The 26,206-nt window shown below is 34.1% G+C and overlaps 1 protein-coding gene across 1 annotated transcript; it reads right to left on the bottom strand.

Moving 5' to 3' along the window:
* Nucleotides 1-25,854, bottom strand: LOC100259102 (protein ZINC INDUCED FACILITATOR-LIKE 1). The gene is made up of 17 exons (XM_059742102.1): nucleotides 25,606-25,854; nucleotides 24,741-24,781; nucleotides 23,548-23,608; nucleotides 23,338-23,440; nucleotides 23,139-23,241; nucleotides 22,936-22,989; nucleotides 22,782-22,844; nucleotides 15,584-15,633; nucleotides 15,405-15,480; nucleotides 14,151-14,363; nucleotides 6,986-7,073; nucleotides 5,134-5,219; nucleotides 4,908-5,015; nucleotides 4,763-4,807; nucleotides 4,576-4,664; nucleotides 2,397-2,440; nucleotides 1-627 (listed from the first exon to the last, which is right to left on the bottom strand). The coding sequence occupies exons 1-17, from the start codon at nucleotides 25,844-25,846 to the stop codon at nucleotides 536-538; spliced, it is 1,557 nt and encodes a 518-aa protein (XP_059598085.1). The 5' UTR covers nucleotides 25,847-25,854; the 3' UTR covers nucleotides 1-535.
* Nucleotides 25,855-26,206: the final 352 nt, after the last annotated feature.

Here is a 26,206-nt window from a genome sequence, read left to right on the forward strand (position 1 = left end):
TAAGTGAAATGCCACACCTCATTAAGAGTGTCTTGGTAGTAATTATAGAAAATATTTTTAGTTTTTCTAACACTTGAAAATTTTTATCTTTCAAATGTTAAAAGGATTAAAAACGCTTCCTATAATCACTGACAAACAAACTCTAAATCCAACAAAAACAAACACATAAATACACATACATCATGACCTAATGCACATTGATCTAATAAAGACAAACACATCGAAAGAAGCACTTTATTTTCTAAGTGCTTCTTGCTAATCAAATATGACATGAACCATAAGTAGGTAGAGGGGTAGTAAAAACCTTCAATATGTTTGGAAGTCCTTTCACAATCATCTAGTATAACCATTGGTGTACAAGATGCACTTGATACATAGCACATTGTTGTTGTTCGAATATATTGCAATTGTTCCTTGGGTGCAAGATGTTATCATCATCTTCATTAAAACGCATAAAGAGAAATACCCAGCTACCAAAGAATTATGCTGGAATTGATCCTTAACTTATTAGTATTGAATAAGATTGATTTTTCCTCTATTGACTCCTTCGAACTAAAAAGGGTTTGAATGTCATCAACACCGCAATTGCCTCAACCACATTCAGTATGAAGAAAATCATCTGGTCACCTGCATATGAAGAATTGTAAGAAGTTTTTAATAAACAGGTGAAAATTAGCCTTTAAGTTGTTTGACTTTATTTATTAATTTTCTTGGATCATTCAATATCAACCCTAAACTTACTATTTTACGAAGATTTAATGGTTATGTTTTGAGAAATTATATATTACAAACATAACATGATTAAGAGAGCAAATGAGGGAGGAAAGATTTAAATACTGACAAGAGATTTTTTTTTTTATATTATTATTATGTAGCAAATAACCATTAAGAGAAGACGATGGTTTAGCCTAAGCCATCAAATGCCGAACCAATAAAAGATATGCCAAATATGGTAATTGGTTCACATGACAATTGACAAACTTTCCACCTTCAGAAAAATTAATACAACCTATTGCATAAATTATCAAGAAAAAAGAGGAATTGAATGACCAAAGGAGTCCATTCCTCACACAAAAAAATCAACACTTATTTTGTGATTTATTAAACAAACGGTCAAGAAGAAGAGTTCTTTAAAGAGGAATCATCATTTTGTAAATTATAACAAAACAAGAAGAAGAATGCTAAAGAAGAAGAAGAAAAATGACAAAGCTATAATTTACAAAATGATGATTATTGTTCTACAATATATAGGATTTCCATTATCTTGAACCCAACCTAGAACTTAAGAAGATAGCTTTTATCATTTTTCATGGTCTTTCAAATAAGTAGAAATGTTGATGAATCAAGTTTCATATATTATTAAGCCTTTTCATAGTACTTTTAATTTTTTGATATTCCAATGTCGAATGGCAGGAATGTGAGGAGTATATATCAACTTGTATTTAGAGTTTTTCTTTTTAAAGGATTTGGCTATTACAACTTATTGGGAAGTAAGGCTGTAATTTGGATTGGTTGATCGAATTGATGGTTAATTAGAATACAACTCAAATTAAAAATTAATCAATCTAAACCTAACCCAACCCAATTTCTAAATAGAGGCCCTAATCCAATTTCATCTTTGTATGCTTAGATTGAGTCCTAGTTGGTTGGATTAAACTCGATTGATCGGATTGATCAAGTTGTATTAGTCAAAATCTATTTATAATGATTTTTAAAAACTTATATATATAAATTAAATAATTATATAATATAATTCCAATTTGATGTTTTTCTAAACAATCTGAAAAGCAATTGAATATTATTATATAGGATAATATTTATAAAAATGCTTAATCAGGTTTAGGTTAGGCTTGGGATATTCAAACCCTAGTCTCACCCAAATTGAACTTGTATTGAAAAAAGTTAGCCCTAGTCAAACCTTAAGTATTGAAAATGATTGCCTAAACTTATTCAAACATTGGGTTAGATTCGAATTTGGTATGATCAATCCACTTAAATTACACCCCTATTAGGAAGTAGGATGGTCATCTAAGATGTCCTCTAATATTTGATTTGTTGGGGTATTTGTGAGATTTAGGAACCGCTTGTTCTTATTTATTATATTTTCAAACTTTTGTCATGAGGTAAATTTTTAATTGCACATTAATCCAACATCATTGGAAATAAATGAATCATTTTTAAGATTTATTTTGTAGTTTTTTTGTCTTCATATTAAAGATGTGAAATTGGAAGGATAACTTCCCTTAAAATTTCTAACTTTATTATATGACTATAAGTTTGAAAATTTTATCTTATTCCTTAGACCTGAAGGTGGTATGACACTCGTCTAAAACAAGGTCGTTCTATATACTCTTGCTTCTAAGAATCAGGGTCCTATAAAAGCAACAAAATCATACCTGGGAAGAAGGCAGCTCTCTGACGCCCTTGTGCCCAAGAAAAGCTACAAATACCAGCATCATTAAAAATAACCAAATGGTACAATCTTGTAGAAGGAAAAACAACTTTTAGATAAAGCAATTGTTATTTAATAAAATAAATGGAATATAATTTGGATAAGATGAAATCAAGTGAGACAACATTTAGGGAAAGTGGCTAAATATGACTCCCTATCTACACTAAATCATTGGGATCAAAGCTTTCATAGGCCACTAACCCAATGCAAACCTGCACTATGAGTAGAACAACAGGATTCTTGATACAAGTTAAGGAAGGAGGGAAAGCAATAAAAAAGATGTCGATATCTAAACCTTTTGTGTTAGGAAATGATGGGCAAACATGACAAGGAATCAACTAGTGTAGAAGAGTAAGAGTATGCTTGGTTTTCAGAAAATTTGAGGGAAAATGTAAGGGAAAGAAAATAAAGAGTAAAAGTAGAGGGAAAGAAAAAATGAAAAAAAATAAAAAATTGAATTAAATTTGATAAATTATTTTTGTTTGTTATTTTAAACTTATTTTATTTATTTTAACTCATCAATATAAAGATTAAATAATTTAAAAATGTATAAGTTTCTAACTAAATTTAATTATATTTAATTTTCTTTGGAATTTTTTCTAAGACAACTAAACATGATAAAATCATTTTCCTTAGCATTTTTTCTTTCCTTAGTACTTTCCAAGAATCAAACATAACCTAAGAAGTCCATAATTTCCTAGATGGTTCAATGGCATCAAAAGTCAATATCCTAGGAGTGGATTGAAAGCAAATCAAATAAATGCTATATAATTCGTATAGGTGAATAAAAATTAGGATTTTTTTTCCTTGGAAGATGTTTTATTTCTTATGGACACAACTTGTTTTAAAGTATGTATCTTGTATTTAAAAGACACAACCTCTTCCAAAGGATGTGTTTGGTGTCTTAAGACACAACCCTTCAAAGGATGTATCTAGTATTTTAAAGACACTTCTCTTCTAAAGGTTACCATCAAATTTATAAATAGGGACCTCCTATGGCCTTTTCATTCATTTTCTCCACTCTTTCTCCTTTATTGTCATTCAAGTCCTCTTTAACTTCAAATCTAGTTATTTATCTTTTCTACCAAATATTTGGCACACAAAAGAGTACAAATCACCAAGTGATTTGTTATTTCTTATTATTTGAAGTGCTCCTATTACAAGAAAATTATTATTGTATCTTAGGAAACAATTGTTAATAAACCATAAGCACTTGAGTGAGACAAATTTGTTTTAAGGACATAAAGTCAAACTTTAGCCTTAATCAACCTTATTCGTAAGTTCCAATTTTCTACTTCATTTTATTTGTATATTTATTATACATACTTATTATTCATATATTTTTCAGTGACGTGGATAACAATCTTAAGGCCCCTTTTTAACCAAACTTCATAAGGCCTTGTCCAAGTCAAGCTCATTGGAGGGTATTGACAAGAAGAAAGGAATAAAATTATGGGATTTAATGATAGATCCTAAAATTATGGATATAAATAAGATTATATTTTATCGGTGATTATATTGAATCTTCTCATATTAGTAGTTATATCTATGCTTTTTTGGAACTCTCTTTCATCAGCACCTAGGACTGAGTTTTTGTCATCCTCCTTCTAGATGTAAATACATTATTAAACCATGTAAAATATTATTGTTTATTTATTTATTTTTGTGGATTACTTTTATTATCTACGATATTGACAATCAACTTCCCCGACGATTCAAAATTCATATGCTTCTCGGTCTTTGACAAGGGACAAGGTCTAACTTTTAAGCATAACAAGGATCAAAGCAAGATCTCAAAATTTTGTTTTCATTTTAATATGGAGTAAGAACAAAGTATAGCGATCCTTAAGTTTAGCTCCCAAACTATACTCCATATTTTTGCCTTCCCACAAAGATGGAGATGGGAATGATATTTCTGAGTCGTTGGGAATCTATGATGTGCTGGTATTCTAATATTCCAAAATAAATAGTGAAATAAGACTAAAAAAACTTCAGTGCAAGACCTTTTGGAACTCATTCTTTTGATTTGAACAGTTCATAACCCTGAGTAAGAGCTTTTATGGATTCCAGGCATCATAGTGAAAATATAACAGCAAAATTAATGAAATGAAGAGAACACTCACATTACACCTCCTCCAGCAGGACCTGCTGCTTTGAAAAGAGACATTGTAGTCATAGTGATGCCATTTGCAGCACCTCTCTGGTGTTGCTCCTGTTGGGGCAATATGAGTGACAAGTTATCATTTTGAAAATCAAATGAAAATTGGAATGATAGAAATGAACCTGGAGAAGCCCAGAAAAGAGTATTACCACAGCTCTATTTTGCAGAATAATCAAGCTAGTTCCAATGGACACCTAATCACATTGAAAATTTTTTACTAGTAGGAGAGACATTACTAATGATCATTTGATTTGCCTACCTACAAGAGAATATTCAAGTTGTAGATCAACTTACAGATAATACATTCTTCATTGCCGATGCACAATTCAATGCCAAAGAGAGGTTGAACCCAGAAAGCATGGCTATAAGAGGGTAAATTGCCAACAGAGGTATAGACAAAACCTACATATTGGTAATAGCATTGTATGCAGAAAAAATATAAATGAATATGCAAGAAGATATTAATTAGTTGAAAATAGAGAAAGAGTTTATTGAATGTTCCAAGGTGTGGGAAACATACACCGGCAATGCGACAGATGATGATGGGCCCAAGAAGCTTCTCCAAATATGGATAGAGAAAAAGTTGGAATACCAAAACCCCAAAACCTAAAAATTTAATAGATGCCAGCAACTCAATGTCTTGAATACATATCAGATAATACACTATTCACACACATAAAAAAAATAAAGGTCTCTCTAGGTGCACCAATTCAACTATAAGATATTGCCAACATCTTAAAAGAAATGGTTAAGCTATATTTGGTTTCTAGAAGTACTAAGGAAAGAAAAAAAATTAAGAAAAATAATTTTCTCACCTTTGGTTTTACTATGAAAAATACAAAAGAAAAACAAATAAACTTAAAATTAGTAAAAAACTAATATATTTATGAATTACTTCTTTATATAGAAGACTTAAATAAGTTAAATGAGTTTCATGTAGGATATGAAAATAATTTATTGACATTAAATCTATTTTTTATTTTCTTTTATTTTTTCTATCCTATTTTTTTTCTCTCTATTTTTTTTTTCTGCATATTCCCTCAAACTTTCGAGGAACCAAACATAGTTTTAGAGTATCGTCTTGCACATTGCTATAAGCATCATCAAATGCGTACTTCTACAAGACTTACTTGAGACCAATTTTCTTCCAAATTCAACATTGGGTTCCATGAGTACATAATGCTTGCATTGTCTCAATTTTTATTTCGGTTTAGTTTTATATCATTGTTATGTTTCTTCGTATAGAGATTCCTGTAAAGAAAACTTCTTTTTGAGTTCTTAAAGGAAACAGAATTCCTCATCCATAACAAACTAAGTTTGGTGACTCAATTATAAAACAAATAGGATGAACTGCCTTCAAGTGTTTTAAAAAGTCAGTGGAGATGTGAGAGAGAGAGAGAGAGGAAAACACCCGTCAGAGCAAGAAACATGTTTTGCCTCTCTTGCATATGTTTACTTTCTCATTTCATTTTTGAGACAAATAATCTCCTAATTATGGATGCTTTGCTATCTCAGTCATGACTTTATCTCTCCAGCTGATCAGCCAATACAAAGGGTGTAAAAGATTAGGGAATCATTTCTGTTTTGCTTTCCCATTACAAAGGTGGATTCCTTTTCTGGTAGCTAAAATGTACTGGCTTTCAATTTAATTGTCAAGCTTCTGATCATGCAAAGCATAATAGAGTTCCTTATTCAAATAAAGGCTTAGCATCTTTATTACCATTCTTATACCTTCTTATTAATTCCACAATTCATTTTGTGGTACCATGGTCTATTACCTTGAGAAGAAAGGCAGGATGATGCTGCAAGCAGCAAGAATCAAAGTTGTAGGCGCTTTCTAGGAGGCATAATTATAAAACTAAGATTATAAACTGATCCAGTTCCCATCATTCTAATCATTGATGATTTGAGTATTATTTTGAGCATAGTTATTATTGCGATTCTTCTTTCAATATGACATCTCAAACTTTGGAATTCATCACTTGATCTCATCCTAATATTGTGCATATGTATCCTTTTTAATATAGCAAGAGCACTATCATACTTTATGATTTTAGCATCAAACTAACAACAAACAACTCACATCCCTCTCACTCTTCTTCCTCTTTTAGTTTTTTTTTTCTTCTTTAATTAAGCAATCTAGAATCAGAACCCATTTAGATATTCTCTCACGAGGAAAAAAGAAGCCCTTAAAAATCTTTCTGATTGAAGTTATTTGAGCATGAACATCAGCATTTCCATAGGCAAAGAAGGAACAAGCAAGAAATTCAGTCCATGAATGTGCTTCCCAAGCCTCATGGTAGGAATGCTGATTGAAATTCTTTCCGGCCAATTTTGATACCTTAAGCATGGATAACCAGATAATAGTATACCTGAGATTGCAAGAACTACACCTACATCATCCGTTGAATAGCTCAAACCCCCATATTTTCTAGGACTGACAGCCCATAATGAGAATATCTGCAGAAGAAAATTTTAGTTTCATATCAGATATAAGCAAATTAGATTAAGATTCAATGTCAATAAGCAGTAGTAAAGTGGGAGCCACAATTTGAGATGGCCGAGTCTGTATTCATTGTTGGAATAATGGTGCCAATGACAGAAAAACATGTAGCCAAAGGATGGGTTGGGTGGCCGAAATAACATCATGGCAGCCATGATATGGTGGTAGACAATGTGATGACAAAAGAGGTGATGATGGTGGTAGCAAAAAATCCAAAATCTGGTAGAGGATTTAGTCATACAAAAGAGATTGAGTTCTCCACCATTGATTGAACAGCATGAGATTGTAAGGAATCAAGCTACCACACAACAATTGTCAAAGTAGATATAAACATAAACTATGTACAGTGTTCAATTCAAATACCTTTCCAGAGTTGGTTAAAATTTTCACTCATTTTTTATCATTAAACATATAAAATTGAAAAGAATCAATTGAAAAAAATTCATTCCTCTGAGATATCAAACATAGAGATTATAAGGAAGCTCTGCATTTATGTTCCCTGTTTATAAAAAGGACCAGAATGTAACACTGGACAAAGTGTGTAATAAGAATGCATTTATTTCACAATTATCTAGTGTGGATGTCCCTAAGAATACACAGGAAGCTCTAAGTGGTCCAAAATGGAAGGAGGCTGTCTTTGAGGAGATGAAGGCTCTAGAGAAGAACAACACATGGGAAAAGGTGAATTTGCTTGAAGGAAGGATGCCGATGGGGTGTAAATGTGTATTCATGGTAAAGTTTAATTCTAATGGATCTTTGGAATGACATAAAGTTAGGTTAGTGGCTAACGGTTTTTCCACAAACTTATATGACAGACTATCAGGAGACCTTTCCTCCAGTTTCCCAGTTGAATACAATCCAAATACTACTTTCTATAGTTGTAAACTTGGAATGGTCCCTACACTAGTTAAATATTAAGAATATATTTTTAGATGGCGATTTAAAAGAAGTCTTCATGGATGCTCTGGTGGTTTTTTCAGGAAAGCTTTGGAACCAAAGTATGCAACTTGAGTAAGTCTTTATATGGTCTAAAGCAGTCTTTGAGAACATGGTTCGAAAGATTTACAAGGTCGGTCAAAAATCAAGGCTAGAGTCAAGGACAAATGGATCATACAATGTTCATGAAGTATATTGGAGGAGGTAAGATAACCAATTAGATCGTGTATGTAGATGACATCATCCTTATTAGAAGTGATGAAGTCGAGATAACAAGATTGAAGAAATGCCTTACAACTGAATTTGAGATTAAAGGCTTGGGGTCCCTATGATATTTTTTGGGAATGGAAGTCGCAAGATCAAAAAGGGGAATCATAGTCACAAAGAAAGTATGTTAATTTACGTTAGAGAAACCAAGCAACTGAGGGTACAAACCAAGCAACACCCCAACAAATCCAAACCTCAAGTTTAGAGAAACAATCGAGGGAATCCCAATTGAAATTAGAAGGTACCAATGGCTTGTAGGGAAGTTAATTTACCTTCCCTACACAAGGCCCAACATAGCATTTGCAATCAATGTTGTGAGCCATTTTATGAACTCACCATACAAGGAACATCTTGAAGCCGTGTACAGGATCCTAAGATATTTAAAGAGTACACCCAAAAAATGTTTATTGTTAAAAAAAAAGTGACCAAAGAAGTGTAGAAGTATTTACAGATGCAGACTAGGGAGGTTCAGTCATAATAAAAGATCAACTTTTGGTTATTGTGTCTTTCTTTGGGCAATCTCATTACATATGGAGAAACAAAAAGCAAAATGTGGCAACAAAAAGTAGTGTAGAGGCAAAGTTCAAGGTTATGGCAATGGAGTGTATGAGATATTATGGTTGAAAAGAATTCTTGAAGAGCTTAAGTTAAATTTAGAACCTCTTATGAAATTGTTTTGTGACAACAAAGCAAAAATTAGCATAACAAACAATCCTATTCAACGCAATCATGTGAAGCATGTTGAGATTAAAGAGAAACTTGAAAGTGGCATTATTTGTATGTCATTCATCACCACATGACAATAGATAGCAGATGTTCTAACTAAGAGTCTTTCTAAACCAAGGTTCAAAACTCTAGTTAACAAATTAAACATGATAAACATCTATGCGCCAACTTGAGGGGGAGTGTAGAAATATTAGGATTGTTTGTTAAAGTTCTTATTTTATTTTCAAATAAATCTGAATTGATTTTATTAATCAAATTTGGAATTTCAGATAAGGTTAAAGTTGTTAGGTCCTAGATTTGTAGTTTTTTTTGTTACACAGTTAATATTCAAACCTTAGCCTATTTACTCCTATGTAATTTAATAATTGTTTAATAAAAAGAATATCCCTTTTTCTTCTCTATTATGCGTAGAAAGTAAATGCTTATAAGCATGTCAGGGTAGAGATATCCAATGGGTCGGACCGCCCATTTTGGCTCATGCCCTGGCACGGCTGGGATACTATAGTGAGATGGGTCGACACAGTCCAAATGAGCGAGTTGTGTTAGGCCTAAGAAGATGGCCCGACGTGCCATTGTGCCAGCCTACTGTGCTGCAAGTCATGCTGGTCCACCTTGCCAGCCCACTTGGCCCTTTCAAATTATCACTTTTTTACTTTCTACTTTTCCCTTTTTTATTACATGTCAAATGTCTATAATGCCCCTCTCAACAACTATATAACAACTACTTTGAGGGGTAAAAAAGTAAATCAATAGTTATTTTTACCTTTGTCCTATCAAATGTCTATATTACCCCTCTTAACAACTATATAACAATTAGTTTAAAGGATAAATAAGTAAATTACTCATTATTAATATTTTATATCAAATATCAATAATACCCCTCTCAACAACTATAGAACGACTAGTTTTAGGCATAGTTTTAAAAGGCTCAAGGCATATCAAGGCGTAAAGTAGTCCTAGAGCCTGAGGCGTATGGCGCACTTAAGGTGCGGGCTTTAGTGAAGTGAGGCGCACCCTAATTTACATATATTTTTCCTCTATTTTTCTCCTATTTTTCCTCCTCTTCTTCACTTCTCCACTACACAACTGAGGCTATGGCAAAATTTAGGAGAGTTGTCGGGTTGAAAACAACCAGAAAATGGAAGAGAAAACAGGGTCAAAACGGCGTCATTTTGGCTTGTTTTTTTTATTTTAAAGGAACAGGCTCCAAAACGACATCGTTTTGGTCTCAAAAAATAAATTAAGGCTTCTCTCTACTCTCTACAACCCGACGCTGGAGAAGAAGAGAATGAGAAGAATGAGGTAGGGAATCGAGGCGTACCTGTGGACCACATCACACCTTGCGCGCCTAAGCAGCGCCTTTGTGAAGGGGCGTTGCCTGCCTTCAGGCAAAGCGCCAGAGGGTGGCGTTGCGCCTTTCACAACTATGGTTTTAAGGGTAAAAAAGTAAATGATTCACCAATAATTCTCTATAAATACCCCTCATATTATTTCTTTCTCACACAAATCTCTATTCTCTCTAATCTCTCTTTCTACAATCTTCTAAGTTTAAATTCTCTACAAGTGCTCCAATTCAAGGCTTTAAGTTATCTACTATCCACAAGTTTTGATTAGTTATAAGTTATTTTGTGCTATCTACGAACTTTACAAGTGGTCATCATCACAATTCACAAGGTTGAGGTATTTATATTTAATTCTTTCATTTATTTATTTTAATTCTATAATTTCTTTTAATTGTTCTCTTCCTTTTATCTTATTTTTTTCTTCTAAAATTAAAAATAGATCCTCATCACCTAGATCTTGAAAACCTTGACTTTAGTATTGATGAATGTAATGAATTTAATCCTTTTGAAGATGAGGAGATCCCCACCCCCTCTAGTGTCCCTCCCTCTAACCTTCCCCAAACCAATCCCATAGGTAAAAGACCTAGTGGTAGTAGACACACATCTATAGTATGGAATCACTTCACTATAATAAATAGACAAAATACAAAAGGAGATGTAGAAAATCTAGCAGAAAATAAATATTGTAAAAAAACATATAGTTACAAAGCTAGTGGTGGCATAGGTCACCTTCGAAGACATGCTGAACAATGAACCAAAAAACATGGTGCATTAGGCCCTAGACAATCCTAAATAAGTCAAGCTGAAATAGGATCTAGTACATCTTCAATGTCCCCTTTATATACAATCAAGAATTCATGAGAGAAGGGTTAGTTGGAATAGTAGCTAGTGTGAGCCTTCCATTGACATTTGGTGAAGATCCTAGAATTGTACATTTCATGCAAAAGTATGTCCAACCAGCCTTTCATAGAATTCCTAGGACTACTCCTCATAATGATGTAATTAAATGCTACAAAAAAGAAAAAATAATAATAATTGAAAAGTTTAATAATCATAGTGGTATTGTAACTGTGACCTTAGATATATGGACTAATCAACATAATGACCATTTTACATGTGTGATAGCACATTATACAGATTCAAATTGGAAATTAAATAAGAAAATATTAGGTTTTCGTGAAATATTTCATCCTCGTGATGGGCCTATCATATAAGATTCTTTGACAAGTGTATTTAGAGAATATGGCATACAAAGCAAAATTTTTAGTATTACCTTTAATAATGCCTCAAACAATAAAAGTGTCATAAATTTATTTATAATCCACTAAGTGAAATATTTCATGTGAGATGTGTTTGTCATATAATTAATTTAATAGTACAAGATGGTTTAAAATTAATATCACCCTCATTGGAGGCTATTCGATCTACTTTACGATTTCTTGATTCATCTAGCAAATTACAAGTATTTTATGTTTTATGTAAATCAATAGGTTTGAAGAAGAGAAAATTCCATCATGATGTCGTTCATCGTTGGAATTCTACCTACCTAATGTTAAAATCTTGTGTAGGATATCATAATGTACTATCAGATTATGTTAATAGTAAGACAGGTGAAATTAAAATAACTTCGGATCATTGGGTCAAAGGCTTTTCTTTTTAAAAATTCTTGAAGTTTTTTATGATACTACTAACATATATTCTATTGTATATACTCTTACATCTTTTATAGCACTTAGATGTTTTGCAACACGAGTGATGTGTTTCAACAATATATGGAATATCCCCCTTTTAGTGAAATATGCGTACAAATGGAAATTTTTTTTTTTTTTTGAAATATTGGAAAACCATTCCACCACTTTATTGTTTAGCTGATTGTATGGATCCAAGGGTTAAGGTTGAAGGCGTAGAAAATATTTTAAATTTCATAGCTACTAGTATGAACTAACCATCTAAACCAAAGGGTAAGATATACAAACAATTAAACAACTTATATAAATATTATGAGAATAAATATGGTAGTGCCTCTTCAAGTACTATAACTCCATCTGCATTTGGAAATGATTCATTCTTTATGCAATTAGCTAAGGAAAAGCAACAAGTTGGTCCTTCAAGCAGGTGTGATCTTTCAAAATATTTAGATACTGGTTATTGTTCATACCTATCCCTTAATGAAGTAAAAAATATTGATATTATGAAGTGGTGGAAATCTCATGAATTTACTTTTCCTGTGCTATCTAAAATGGCACGTGATCTACTAACCCTATCGGTGTCTACTGTATCATTGCAATATATTTTTTCTATAGTTGCAAATATAATAGGAGACAAGAGAACAACTCTCACAACAGAGATGCTAGAAACTTTGATATGTTTGAAGGATTGGGAAGATGGATGCATAAGACTCCAAACTTTGGAAGATGAACTTAAAAAAAACCTCAAGAAATTGGATCTCAACACAAACAATGATGTTCAAGAGATTGATGACGATTGAAGATGAAGAATGAAGATGAAAAAAGAAGAATGAAGATCGAATAAGACAAAAGCGAATATGATAATTGAATATGTTGTTTGTTTCTTTTAAATCTATTAAATGTAGTTAATTTTTAAAGGTTGAGTAAAACATATAATTGATAGTTGGGTGGGTGTCAACCTAGTTGGGATGTACTCAAACTATAGTGATGCAATTCTCACCTTTATTTTCTTCCTATTTTTTTCTTGTAATTTGTTGAAATATTGAATAAAAGAATTATTTTTTTATATTTCATTTCCTTTTATATTCCATTATTTTAAATTTATTGTTATTTTGATTAAAAAGAAAAACCAATTGAAATATAACAAAATGACTTAAAAAATTAAATTAAAAATTTTAACAAAGTGAATGGCCCACCGGCATGGCACGACACAACATAGCTTGGCACGATTGGCTCACAAGCTTATGGACCGTGTTGGGCCACCTATTTAGCATGCATGGGCTGGCCCGGCCCGACACGATTTTAAAGTGGGTTGTGTTGACCCAGCACGTTGGCCCGTTATGGCTTGGTAAACATTGGACGCCTTTGTGTCAGGGTTCACCAAACAGTCACAATAAGCAAATGAAAATATCCCAATCTCACTTCACAAGCCCGGACTAACAAGAAGTTAAAGAATATGATATTAGCTAAATGAAGCCTGCAAAGCTGTGGGCTATACTGCACAATATAGTAATACATTGTTCTCAGGAATCAAAACACAAGCTTGTTTGATTCCTCAACCTGTATGGGTTGTAGGGCAGCATACACAGAGCAACTCTCAGCTAAATTTACAGAAAAAGGAAAAGCATCTATGGATGGATGTGTGCAAACATTTAGATTATAACGAGCCCAAATAGGGTCACCTAAGCATGAAAATATAGAAACAAGAAAAGTAGATGGTGAAAGGTCCTCCCAACCCAAACTATTTAGTCATAGACCAAGTTCAATTGAGTGAAATTATCCAAGAAAAGAGTAACATGCAAATCAACCAAAGGAGTATTCCAACAGCTGTAGCAGCTCCACCAATCCCTCATTCCACAACATTTTCTAGTTAGGCCAGAGGGAGAGTTTTCGCATCAAAAAGAAAAAAAATGTCTAATATTCTATTTATTCAGTAATTGTTTGTATGCATGCGGACAACATACACAATCAAGTAATGGGCTCCAAACTGGAGATTTATTTTGTGAATCCATTATCAATCAGAAACTGTAGATTAAGAAATATTCCAGAATCTGAAGCTAAGTGAGAGACATACCTCCGAGTAAGCCATATCATGAAGTGAGAAAACACAGAAAACAATGATAGAAGACATCAAGGGCCAATTCTTTATGAGGCTTTCCTTAGAAGTTGGTTTGTTTGCCTCAATTTCGTTTACTGCTTCTTCTGCATTAAACCCACATGGAGCTTCCAAAGCATTGTAAGAGTTTTTACTTAATTTGTTGTTTTCATTGTGTGTGTGCAGCGTTTCCTGCGTTAGGCCAGAGATTTGGATATCAAATGCAGTAAATAGGCAGCAATAGCATAAAGAAGTGATTCCATGAACATGCAACTATACATACAACACCAGAAATATTCAGGAAATTTGGATACAGATTGACAAAAAGAAAAATGTTGCAGTGCAACTTCACAAAATTCAAGCATCAAAGAATTTCAAAGTGATGCATTGGCATAAAGATAATAATAAGAAGAAGAATATGCATTGATTGTCATTAACATATTCTGTTGTGCTTAACCAGAAAAAGAACTTAGAAGCTACATAAGAAGAATAAGAACAGCCTCTATTTTACAGGTTGGTAGTCAAGAAATCTGAAAGAAGATAATATACAACAGTTTCATTTTAGTAAGACTAAAAATCTTAATGTGCCAAGCAAAATTCCAAACCCCGATCTAAGTTACAGGGGAAGACTAAAAATGGTGAAACAATGGCTAGATAGCGCTTGAAGATGAATGTTTAACACAATGTTGAGCTATGTGGATTGGAAAGGCAAAGAAGTGGTTACATTCACAAACCAAAATAATATATCACCCTAAAACAGGGAATATAACTGGATGACAAGATGGAGAGTACCAATTAATATCATTTTTGGTCAGGAATTACATCATAATTAATAAATATTAAGAAGGTACATTGTGATAAAACTGGAGTAAAAGATCTAGATTCATTTACTGTTAGGATGCATACAAATCAGAGCAAAAGGTTATATGAGAAGTAGGAGAGTAAAGTCCTAGCTGAAAGCATCATGCATGGTTGCATATCTGCTTTTCTGCCCTTCTGGTGAATAGAATGCTCAAAATCATGCTCAGTGTTCTAATACAGTCTTCATGCCAAATGAAGCCCCAAAAGCTTCTTAAAAAATCTCTGGTCATTTCAATAATGTATTTGAATGATGTTCTTTTTCCAGTATGGAAATTTACATCCATCCTGACAAGTGAGGAGAATACTACTTAAATCAAGTTCTGTTGGTAATACATGAAGTGACCAAGGAACTGAACTGATTGAGAAACCTACCTGAAGCCAGCAACAGGCAATAGTTATCCCAAACGCATAAACAGATGTGCAAAGGCAGGGCAAGAAGTATGGGAATCTGCATCAAAGATTCATGTTCTGTAACATCAAATACACCAAAATCCAAAGAGCAAGAGAAAAAAAAATGATACCATCATCTAAGGAGGCAAAGATCTATTTACCTTCCAAATATAGATTCTTTTGAGAATATATTCGGATACTTTTCAGCAGGCTAAATTAATAAAATCATCCAGGAATATCAAACCATTAGTTATGTTATCAAATTTACTGAAAGGAAAACAAAAACAGAGAAAGTACTTGAGAGACACAAAGGAAGCAAACTTCAGAGACACAAGGAGGGGTAGCAGCAACTTCTAATTGGTGGTACAACCAAATATGGACATTTCATTAGTAACTTCTTATCTACTCTTAGGAGACCTTTTAGCTACAATTCTCACAAAAAATCACATTTCTTTGGCCATTGATAAGTGTGTTTAAGGTGCTTATGGCTTATCTATTGCCTAAGTATGTTGTTAGTCCCTCACTTTTTGTGTTTGAACTGTTTTCTTGTTATTTTCAGGTTTTTGGAGCTATTTTGGGTGGAAATATTTATGAATGAGGTACCATGGGAGGAGCCAAGAAGGTTGGAGGGAGAAGGACTTGAAGAATTGATACAAAAGTGATGGAATTTGGAGTTGGTGGGATGTGCAAAAGCAAGGCATACACACACTTAAGCCAATGCAAGAATTTTGGATAATTGAGCACAATGAGTGAACACAGAGGAACACAAGACTTTGTGTATGTAAAGGCTTTGGCATCCAAAAACCCAATGCATATAGCCTACACATGGAATCTGCGAAGGTAACATCACCACACTCTTTTCACATTACACATCCACATTCAAGTTCTACACATAAACTCAAGCTCAGCAACCCTGCACATGTCTTAAGCATAAGAGCATGTGCACATGTCTGTGTAGCTCCCTTCAGCATTCTTCTGTTGTCTGTACACATCCTGAAGTCTAGTCAAAGCCATATACGAACATATTAGTTCTTCAACAGGCCATTTTATTTAGGCACAAGGCCCAAACAGCTGACACATGGAATTGATTGATTAATTGAATTTTGGGGATTTTTCTCTTCAAATTGTCTCATGCAAAAGGCAAGGCTGAGAGGGAAAAGGAATCTGAGGAAAATATTGATAAAAGAACTGAGGCTGCTGAGATTGCCAAAGAGACTGATGATACTGCTGAGGTTAATACTGCTGAGCAGATGGATGTTGAAGAAACAACTGAATAAAAAGGAGAGAAATTTGTTGAGATGGATATTGAAAAAATTGAGGAAGCTGTAGGCGAGGCTGTTGGAATAGTAAATATCAAGAAGACAACTGAGAAAATAGAGGAAGAGCCTGCTCAAAGGCTTAAAATTGATGAAGTTGCTGAAAAGGAACCAATTAGAAAGGATACTACAGGGGTTGAGAAAGAATTTATGGTTGAAATTGATGCATACCCAACTGTGGACAGAATTATGAACAGAATTTTGAAGCATTTGGAAGGCATATATGTGTTGAGGAAATCTGAGGAGCTACAACCTCCAAGAATTCAATTTCTAAGAATAAATCAAGAAAGGCAGCTTCAAAAAGAAAAGCTAAAAAGCCTCAACCCGAAAGAAGAATCAACCAAAGGAAGAAAGACTGGAATTATATTGAAGAACCTCACCAATCAGAATATGATTTTACAACGGATGAAGACACAGTTGAAAGAAGAAGAACCCAGACGAATTATTTCTTCTAGGGAGATATAATTGAAGCTCAGAAGAAGAAATTTTCCATGTCGGATGAAGACATTTCTGAGCTGATGGATCTGTTACAACATGAAGCTTCAAAGGCTAAGCAGTCAACTTCCAAATCTAGCCCTAGGAAGTCAAAGGTGCAAATGATTGTGGACTTTTTCGAGAAAAGGAAGGAAAGGGTAAAGGTGTTGAATTTGAAGAGGGAGGATGCATACAAAGAGCAAACCAGTAGGCAAGATAAGGAAAAAGCTACTAAAATACAAGTCTCAGAATTTAAACAGCAAAAGGAGCCGATAAGCAAAGATTTGGGAAATTCTCAGAAGTCAGAATATAGAAGGAAAAGGACCTGAAGTCATTGAGACAACTAATTCTGAAGCCCAAGAACAGCAGGTTATGGAACTGGAAAGCACAAAAATAAGTAGGAAGGGATCAGAGACCTATGTTACAAAAGGGACTAATAGAAGAGGTGCCTATAAGTTCAAACTCTGAAAAAGAGTCCATTCAGCAGTCTAGAGGAGACCTCTACCTCTTCCTGATCTTTCCTTAATGCCCATACAGGTGAGAGATCAAAATGTGGGATGTATATGCTGATGCTAGGAAATGGCTTGTGGTGGTTGAACAACCAAATGAGGAAGAGAAAGTAGAAGAACCTGAACAGAAATCAGAGGATTCATCTGAAGGCAGTGAGGACCCATATGAAGACAAATATATATAATCCAAGGAGGTGCTGAAGCCTGATCCACCAGAATATGAGGAGCCTGACATCCCAGAGTTTATCTTACCTGGATCTCAAGATTCCATTCCACCCTTAAATTCCTTACCTTTTATCCTCAATATGAATGAACTTAAAACAGAGTTCCAGGACAGGGTGGTCATGGAGGCAAGCCTCAATATTGAAGATTTGATGAAGAATCAAAGGGCAGCAAGTGGAGCTCAGTAACTTATCTACTATTCAAGTAAGGAGGCCTTACAGTTGCTTGACCTTGCTTATCCTGGACTGGCAGGAGCTTTTTAACCAAGATATGGTAATCATCAGAGACCTAGGAGGGAAGAGGTTCATGACTGAAGTGGATAGAAGAAGCTATGAGTTGACCACAAAAGACATTGCCTTTGTTAAGCATATTCCATTCCAGATTTTCCAGATGCAGACAGGAGGCCAAGAGTCAAGCCTTACAGCATGAGGTAGGTGGCATATAATTTTGTCCCCCGGCTACTACAAAGGATGGAGGCCAAGTCAGAGATATATAATGAATTTCAACTTGCCTGAAAAAATGTGGCTCCAACACCTATTCCTCAGCTATAACTTCTACCCATATGGCTCCAGCAAGGTCAGAAAGGAGACTAGCTTAAGGCTATTGCACTACATGCTCAAAGGAGAACATCTCACCTTCCCCAAGGTGATCTTTGAAGCTATGGTCTAGCTGCATGACTGTATATCCGAGAGGGCCTCAAATAGATGCTTGGATCTAAAGTTGCCATTTTCAAGACTGATCACTCAGCTGCTAATCATGTGGGAACACCCTGTCTTTGAGCCAGATGAGGAATATTGCTCTACAGAAGATGGTGGTCCAGATGCATTTGGATATGAAGCTTATTTTAAGGAGATGCAACAAAAGAGAGAGGTGGCAGTGAAACAACAGAAGACAACCATGGACTATCCAGTCATAGCAAATTTTAGATCACATATTGGAGCATCAGATGAGGACACTGAAAGAAAAGAAGAAGGGCCAGATTGTGAACTGGAATGCTCCATTTTGGGGTAAATTTTCATGTTTTCTTTTAGTTTTAGTGGACTGAGTCTATTTACTCTTCTTATTCCCAATTTTCTATTTTGGAGACAATGCAAAACGCTGGTGGGGAGTGGAAAGACTGAAGAAGGTCAGTACAGTTTCTTTTTGTTTATTTTGTTAGTCTAGCTTTTGTTTACTTACAGTTCTCTTTCAGTTCCAGTTCGTTTTAATCTTTAGTCAGCTTATTTTCTGTGTGTTCACTATGTTTTGAGTTAGTTTTCAGTTGTTAGTAGAGTTGAATCATAAGTTTCAGCTAGCTTGACCTTGTAGTCAGTAGTAAGAAGAGTCTTGAGGGAGGATCAAACTCTTAACTTAGGGCCTCCTGCCCTCATTGGTAAGTTTAGTCCCAGTTATCTCATTAGCAACTTCTATTACCTTACAAAATGAGGCTGAATAGGGCTGAATGAGGAGTAAGGGATAGTTGTTGAACATCTAAGGACCTGTTTGGGAATGCTTTCGAAACCAGTTATCGAAAAACAGTTTTTAAGAACAGTTGTAAAAAATAATTCTATGATGTTTTTAAAAAAGCTTTGTTTGAAAACTTGGAATATTTTAAACTTATTTCTATATTTCCAAATATTTCATAAAAATAGATTTTATTTTTTTTGAAACAACACAAGAAAATAAATTAAAATAATTAAAATATATTTTACAAAATACCCTATTTTTAGAACAAGTTCTCAAAATACCCTGTTTTTTTTGGTCTGGAAAACAGTTTTCTTAAAAAAGTTTCTAAACAGACTCTAAGAGTTCTTGAAATCTAATGGTTCTACCATTCTTCCTTACACGCAATGTGTAGTCTACTCCATTGTTCTAAACTACTAAGTTAGACTTTTATCAGGTGGGAAAGACTTCAAATAAGCTGTCATTAGTTTTAGGAATAAGAAATAATCAGCCACTTGGATCCTAACCGAGTGTCAAGGCCTCTTCTCCATAGGCAAGAGTTGTAGTTCTCCTCCAAAGGGGAGAATCTGAAGTGTGCAGCTAGGTGGTCTGATTTTATTATTTTGAGGCTTGGTAATAAGAAAACCAAGAAAATGAGAAAAGTCGAAAAGAAAGAAAAGAAAGAAAAGAAAGAAAAGGAAAAGAGAAGAAAGAAATAAAAAAGCAGCAAAATAAAGCTTCAAGTACCAAAGTTAAGTGCCAACTAAGCAACATTAAAGCTAGGGAGTAATCCAAATTAACAGGAGAGAGGTACAGAAGACCTTGAAGGTGCTCTAGGCCAAGCAAGAAAATTTGAAGGCCCTCCTAAGCTTAGTTTTATGAGCTAAAAGAGGTGTCTAAGGGGTAAATTAGCACCAATACATATTAAAAGGAAAAGTAACCATTACCAGGTCTTGAAACTATACATCTATTTTTGCTGCCTTGAAATTGAGCTAGTTTGTTCTAAGGATTTATCTTAGTTTGAGCCCTTTTCTTGTTGTTTTGTGTTTAGTTGTTGAGGGACTAGCAACAAGCTGGTGGGGGATGGTGACAAGGACCCAAACTCAGCACTCTAATGGGGCTTATTGAGCTCACTTAAGTGTGTTTGAGATGCTTATGACTTATCCATTGACAGTCTGTTTTTAGTGCCTTAGTTTTTGTGTTTGAATTGTTTCCTTGTTAATTTCAGGTTTTGGGAGCTATTTTTGGTGATAATATTTATGATTGAGGTACCATGGGAGCTTCCAAGAAGGTCGGAGGGAGAAGGAATAGAAGAATTGATGCAAAAATGAAGGAATTTGGAGTTGGTGGACTGCACAAAAGCTCTACATTTGCATACACACACACACACTCACTCACTTAAGCCTGCACAAGGATTTTAGGTAAGCACAAGGGAGTGCACACAGAGGAACCCAAGACTTTGCATATGCAGAGGCTTTTGTATACAAATCCCCAATGCATATGGCCTAGGCACACCACTTCCTGCACATGGACTCTGCTCAAAGCAACATCAGCACACTCTCTGCCCATTAAACCGTCATACTCAAGTTTTGCACATAAACTCAAGCTCAGCAATCATACGCACAAGTCCTCTACGAAGCAAGCTAACACAAGTCTATGCATATGTCTGCACAACTCACTTAAGCATTCCTCTATGCATAACTTCAAGTCCTATCACAGCCACTCACAAGTCTGTGTACGCAGACATAAATTCTTTGGTCATTAATACACTCCCAAGGCATTGAGATTTAAGCTCACATGTGGCAAGGGACACCTTTTCTGCACTCCAAGGCAGCATCTCCTTGTGGCATTTGGATTCCAAAAATAGTTATACTGGCATCAATGACAGACAGCTAGTTATCTATTCTGGTCATTGAGGAGAGTCAAGATCTAATATGGAGAGAATTCATTCATCATTGAGAATGAAACATCTTTTGGATCATCTTCTATCATCAATTGTTCAACACTGCCATTACTTCTACCTTCAACGTTGAGGACTTTCAGTTTTGTTTTGTTTCTTCATTTTGTTTTGAATATGAGATTTGGGTTGTAAGAAACAATTTCAATTTCTTGTTTTGTTCTGTATTTGAAAAGCAATTTTAATTTTCTGTTTCTAATCTTTTAGGACGGTTCATTACAGTTTTTCCAGATTTAATTCTTTGTGAAATTCCATGTCTCTTTTCTTTTATTTTACTATTTTGTTTACTCCTTTTAATTTAAACATAAGTAGCTAAATCCCTTAAGGCACCAAAGGTTGGGTTAAGCTAAGGCAAAACATTCCTTAGATAAGTCCTCCAATGGTTTACTTGCTTATGTTAAGTTCAGGAGAATCCTAATTGGGGCAAATGCTTGTTGCACTGGTTGTGAGAGCCAAAAGTTAAGCAACCTTAGGAGCATTCCCTTAGACTGAGCACTTTATTTCTGGAACAGAATCAAGGTCTGAATCAAAGGCCAAAAGCACCGGTTCAGTGTCATTGTTTCTCCCCCAACCTTAGGCCAAATGCATCTTCTTGAGGAGGAGGGTCTGAGCTGAGGGTGATTTAATTTATAGATCTCTACTTTTGGTGTCTGATTTTCTTATTATTATTTGTTTTTAAAATTTCACCAAACTGGTTTTCAAGAATTTCCATAAATTTCCAAAACTGCCTCTATCTGCAAGCCATACATCTTGAATCACCTATTTCCCATACCTCTAACACTGAAATCCTTAGATCCCTGACCCCCCATATTCACCTCATGTATTACATCAAAGGTTCTTCAGACCTGAACACATGATCTGAGCACAAGCAGTCTTTTCTTATCCTTCTTTTTTACATTGGGCATCTTTACTTAAAATCCTCACAAACACTGAAGACGGGTCATGAAGAGCTGGCAAGTTTGAACCTTACAAGGCAAGTCATAAAGGAGACATGAACAACAAAAAAAAAATGGTTTTTCTCTTGGTTTTTGCTACATTCCCATATAGAGTAGCATGTTACAGTATCTTAGTCAATCTAGTCATGTGTTAGGAAAGATGTTAAAGTTGGTCCAGCACCCAACAACTTAACCTTTTTGGTCAATTAGTTATATAACATGATACCGAATTCATTATCTAGTAGCCTAAGATTTTAGCTCAATTAGGAGATTAACAAAAAACTTACTTTTACGTTTTCTACTTTTTATTTGTTTGTGTTTCCTGCATTTCTTCTCCCACTTCTATGCTTCATCTTAACAGATTAACAGTATCATTCATTTTGTGAATACTACCTTTGAGAAAATAATGTGATTTTTACTTACTGCTGCTGTTAGTTAATATTTCCAGCAGCTGCTAATTTCCAATATTTTAACTTTTTGTAGGAACCATATTTCTTGCATAAGAAAGAAGGAAAAAGAAGTACCTGGGCAAGGAAACCTCCCAATGCTGGTCCAATGATCAATCCTACGCCCCATGCTGTATTAATCTAAAATAAAATTAAAACTATCAGTGATGGATTTATGGTGGTGCTCAACACTTCTATGAACTCTTGATGAACATAAAGATACAGTGCTCACTGTTGACAGTCCTAAAGCTTGGTATTCTTCACGGAAAATTTCAGTTGCATATGCCTGATTAGGGAAGAAACTTGATCATGTTTGATAGGGAAATACATACAGAAAAAAAAAACCAATAAATTGAACCATAAGTCCAAGCATTTTAAGGCATTAATATAATGATCAAATGATCGTCCAAAAAGTCATAAGCAATAAAACAATACCATTATTGGTCCAAGTAAAGTACTCATACTTCCAAGAAGAAACCTTGAAGAGATGGCCATCCAGTAGTTTAAACTAAGGCCAAAAAGGGTGTTGAAAATAACCCTGAACCGAATAATCAGTATTTCTATGAGAAAATAGGTATATGACAATTGCAGAAAAATTCGAATTGAGATTTGTAGTTGAATGAAGGTTACTAACACTGAGGCAGTGCCTACTAATATAACAGGTTTTCGACCATATCGATCAGCCACCATTCCCCATAAAATAGATGTCAATGCTCGTCCAAACATATACGAAGCCCCTTCATATTAGAAAGGGGATTATCAAGACCATTTCAGGGCAACCAAAAGGAGAATATTAATGGACATATACATTTAACATAGAAAAGATGTAAAGAAAATATATCACCTGCATAACCTGCATAGTAGCCAATGTCTTTCTCGGTTTTTGCTATATTGAAGTCCCTTATCTGCAGGTAGAAAGATTTATTTTAAAAGAAAGAAAGTAGAAATCCTACTCATTATATAGGGTGAATGTTGAACAACTTGAATCAATGGTTAGAAGGAAGAAGAGAAATAGGAATGTTACTTGATAAGAGTTCAACATAATATCTAACAAAATGGAAATATTGTTTAAGCATTGCTTGCACACATGCTCTAAAATCTCAACAATATGAACATCTTGATCATCAACCTATGTGAAGATGGGAATCTATAGGAGATTTCAATTTTCAGCAAAGTGGGATATTGTCAAAAAATTTGTTTAGACTGTCTAGAACACATGTTATCACTATGTTACGGGAGAACTTCCAACCTTTCGGCATGGGGTGGCAGACAAAGCTTGGCGACCTTGTCATTATGTATGCATGCTTGCCAAGGAAACTTTGTTTTCAAAATTGTTGGTTTGAATTTGTTAAAGCAATTAGTCATCATACTTGAATAATAATGTCTCTCCTAGCAATGATTGTGCAGGAAGAATGTAGTTGAAGCTTCCCTGAACGATAATGCGCATGAATTAGGACACTTAGCACATGCTAAGTTCTTTTCTTACCTTAAGAAAGAACCTTCTATTTTTCCCATGATTCAAAATACCACTAGAATATAAGCAAACACAAGTGTGTTAGGGAACTCATGTTCTTAAAATTGTTGAGAATAAAACACGGTGAAGAGGGCGGGCGGGTATGAAAAATTCTCATGTCCATAATCTTGTCTAAATTTTTTATTGGTACAAAAGTGAGAATTAATCTATATAAATGATAGCAGGTCGGGATGGGGGTGATCGTCCCAAACCCGTCCAGTTGTCATTCTTGTAAAGTCTCTTTACTTGTATCTCAACGTCATGGACTTGTAGTTGATCTCATGGATATTACTAAATGATTTAGATTTCATCACACATTTAAACCGTGAGCATTAAAAGTTCTATATGGTGAAATATGAATAATAAGACATTAATTTAATTCTTCTTTTCATGAAAGTTCTCGGTTGGAAAACAAATGTGAAGTGAAGCAACTCCAAATACATACAAAGCTGACTAGTTACAACTTACAACATCATCCATGGCAGATAATAATTAGGAATTTCCAATGAGAATGCAGTACTCACCATGAAATAAAGGTACGGAAAAAGAGATGATATGGGCAGCGCTGAAAATGGAAAGCAAACACCATTACCTAACAAATTATCAAATTCCGAAATGCATTTAGTTTAAAATTTCAAAAAAATAAAAATAAAAATAAAAATCTAACCCCTATTTGTGTAGCCAATTTTCTGTCTTTATTTTTAAAAAATTAGAAAATAAGTTGGAGGATATATTTGGATATTTAGGTTGAAGTTTTTTGGTTTTCATTTTCTATTTTTATTTTTTAAGAATAGTTTTTATTTAATTTTTTTTACATCTTCTATTTTCTAAAAATACCCTTATTAATTATATATTTATTAAAAAAATTATTAAAATGTTAAAATAACTAATAAAAAATAAAATAAAAAATTAATGAACAAATATAGTTTAATTATTTAATTATTTTTTTATGTAAAAAAAGAGGGGTACCAAACAAAAGAATACAATTTATGAACTCCTTTGTTAACTATATACATATTTTTTATTTTACTATTAAAATAATTAATAAAAAAAAGAAAATAAAAATTAATCTACAAATACAATTTTATTATTTTCATCATTTTCAAGTAAAAAAATTTAGTACCAAATAAGGTTTCCTAATTTTCATTTTTTTAATATAATTTTCAATATTTTTAATCAAAATTTCATTTAAAAAAATTGAAAATTTTTTCCAAACCAAATCCAATCTAATTCATTCAAATTATTTTCATGTTATTTACTACTTACTGCAAATACATATGAAGCTAACATAATAGTGAGCTCCCACCATTGATGAAGGCTCAATGGAAGGAAGGTGGTGGTATGAAAGTATTGCAGTATAATAATAGTAGTAAGAGAGAGTGTAGTTACCATTGCAGAGCACCACAATCCACACAAAAAACAGTTGTCTAACTGGTAAACCTCTCTGTGTGTCTTTAAGATGCTCCACTCTACATCCTGGGCATCCCTCATGGTAAACCTTCTTCAACAACACCTCTCTCTGTTCCTCCTCCATTTCCCTGTAAACAAAGTAGCTGTTGAAGGTGCAAACTTCAATGCTTAAAAGTAGATTTTTAAGTAGGAGACAAAATAAATTAAAACATGGAGCCATTGGTTGAAATGACTACGTGGTGTGCATTGATCAACAACATTACGCATCTTGAAAAAACAAAAAAGGACAAGTGCATGTCTCCAGCTCGTGCTTCTGCGGAGAGAGGGTGGTCGTGATGATGAGGACGCGCACGAGACCCGGCCATCGGAAGAGTGGGGCCTCGAAGATTATGAGGACACAGCTCACACTGTAGTCGCATCTCGCTACACATCCATGTTCGCAAGGCCCTCTTGTTGAACGGGGACCATCATAAATGACAAAATGACAAGCATAGGCACCAATTATTGGCAATCGTATGCATCAAGGGAAAATCACATCACATCAAATTAGTAATGGTCTGAGATATTTTTTTATTCTATA

This window comes from Vitis vinifera, chromosome 13 (assembly GCF_030704535.1).
Source record: "Vitis vinifera cultivar Pinot Noir 40024 chromosome 13, ASM3070453v1".
NCBI lineage: Eukaryota > Viridiplantae > Streptophyta > Magnoliopsida > Vitales > Vitaceae > Vitis > Vitis vinifera.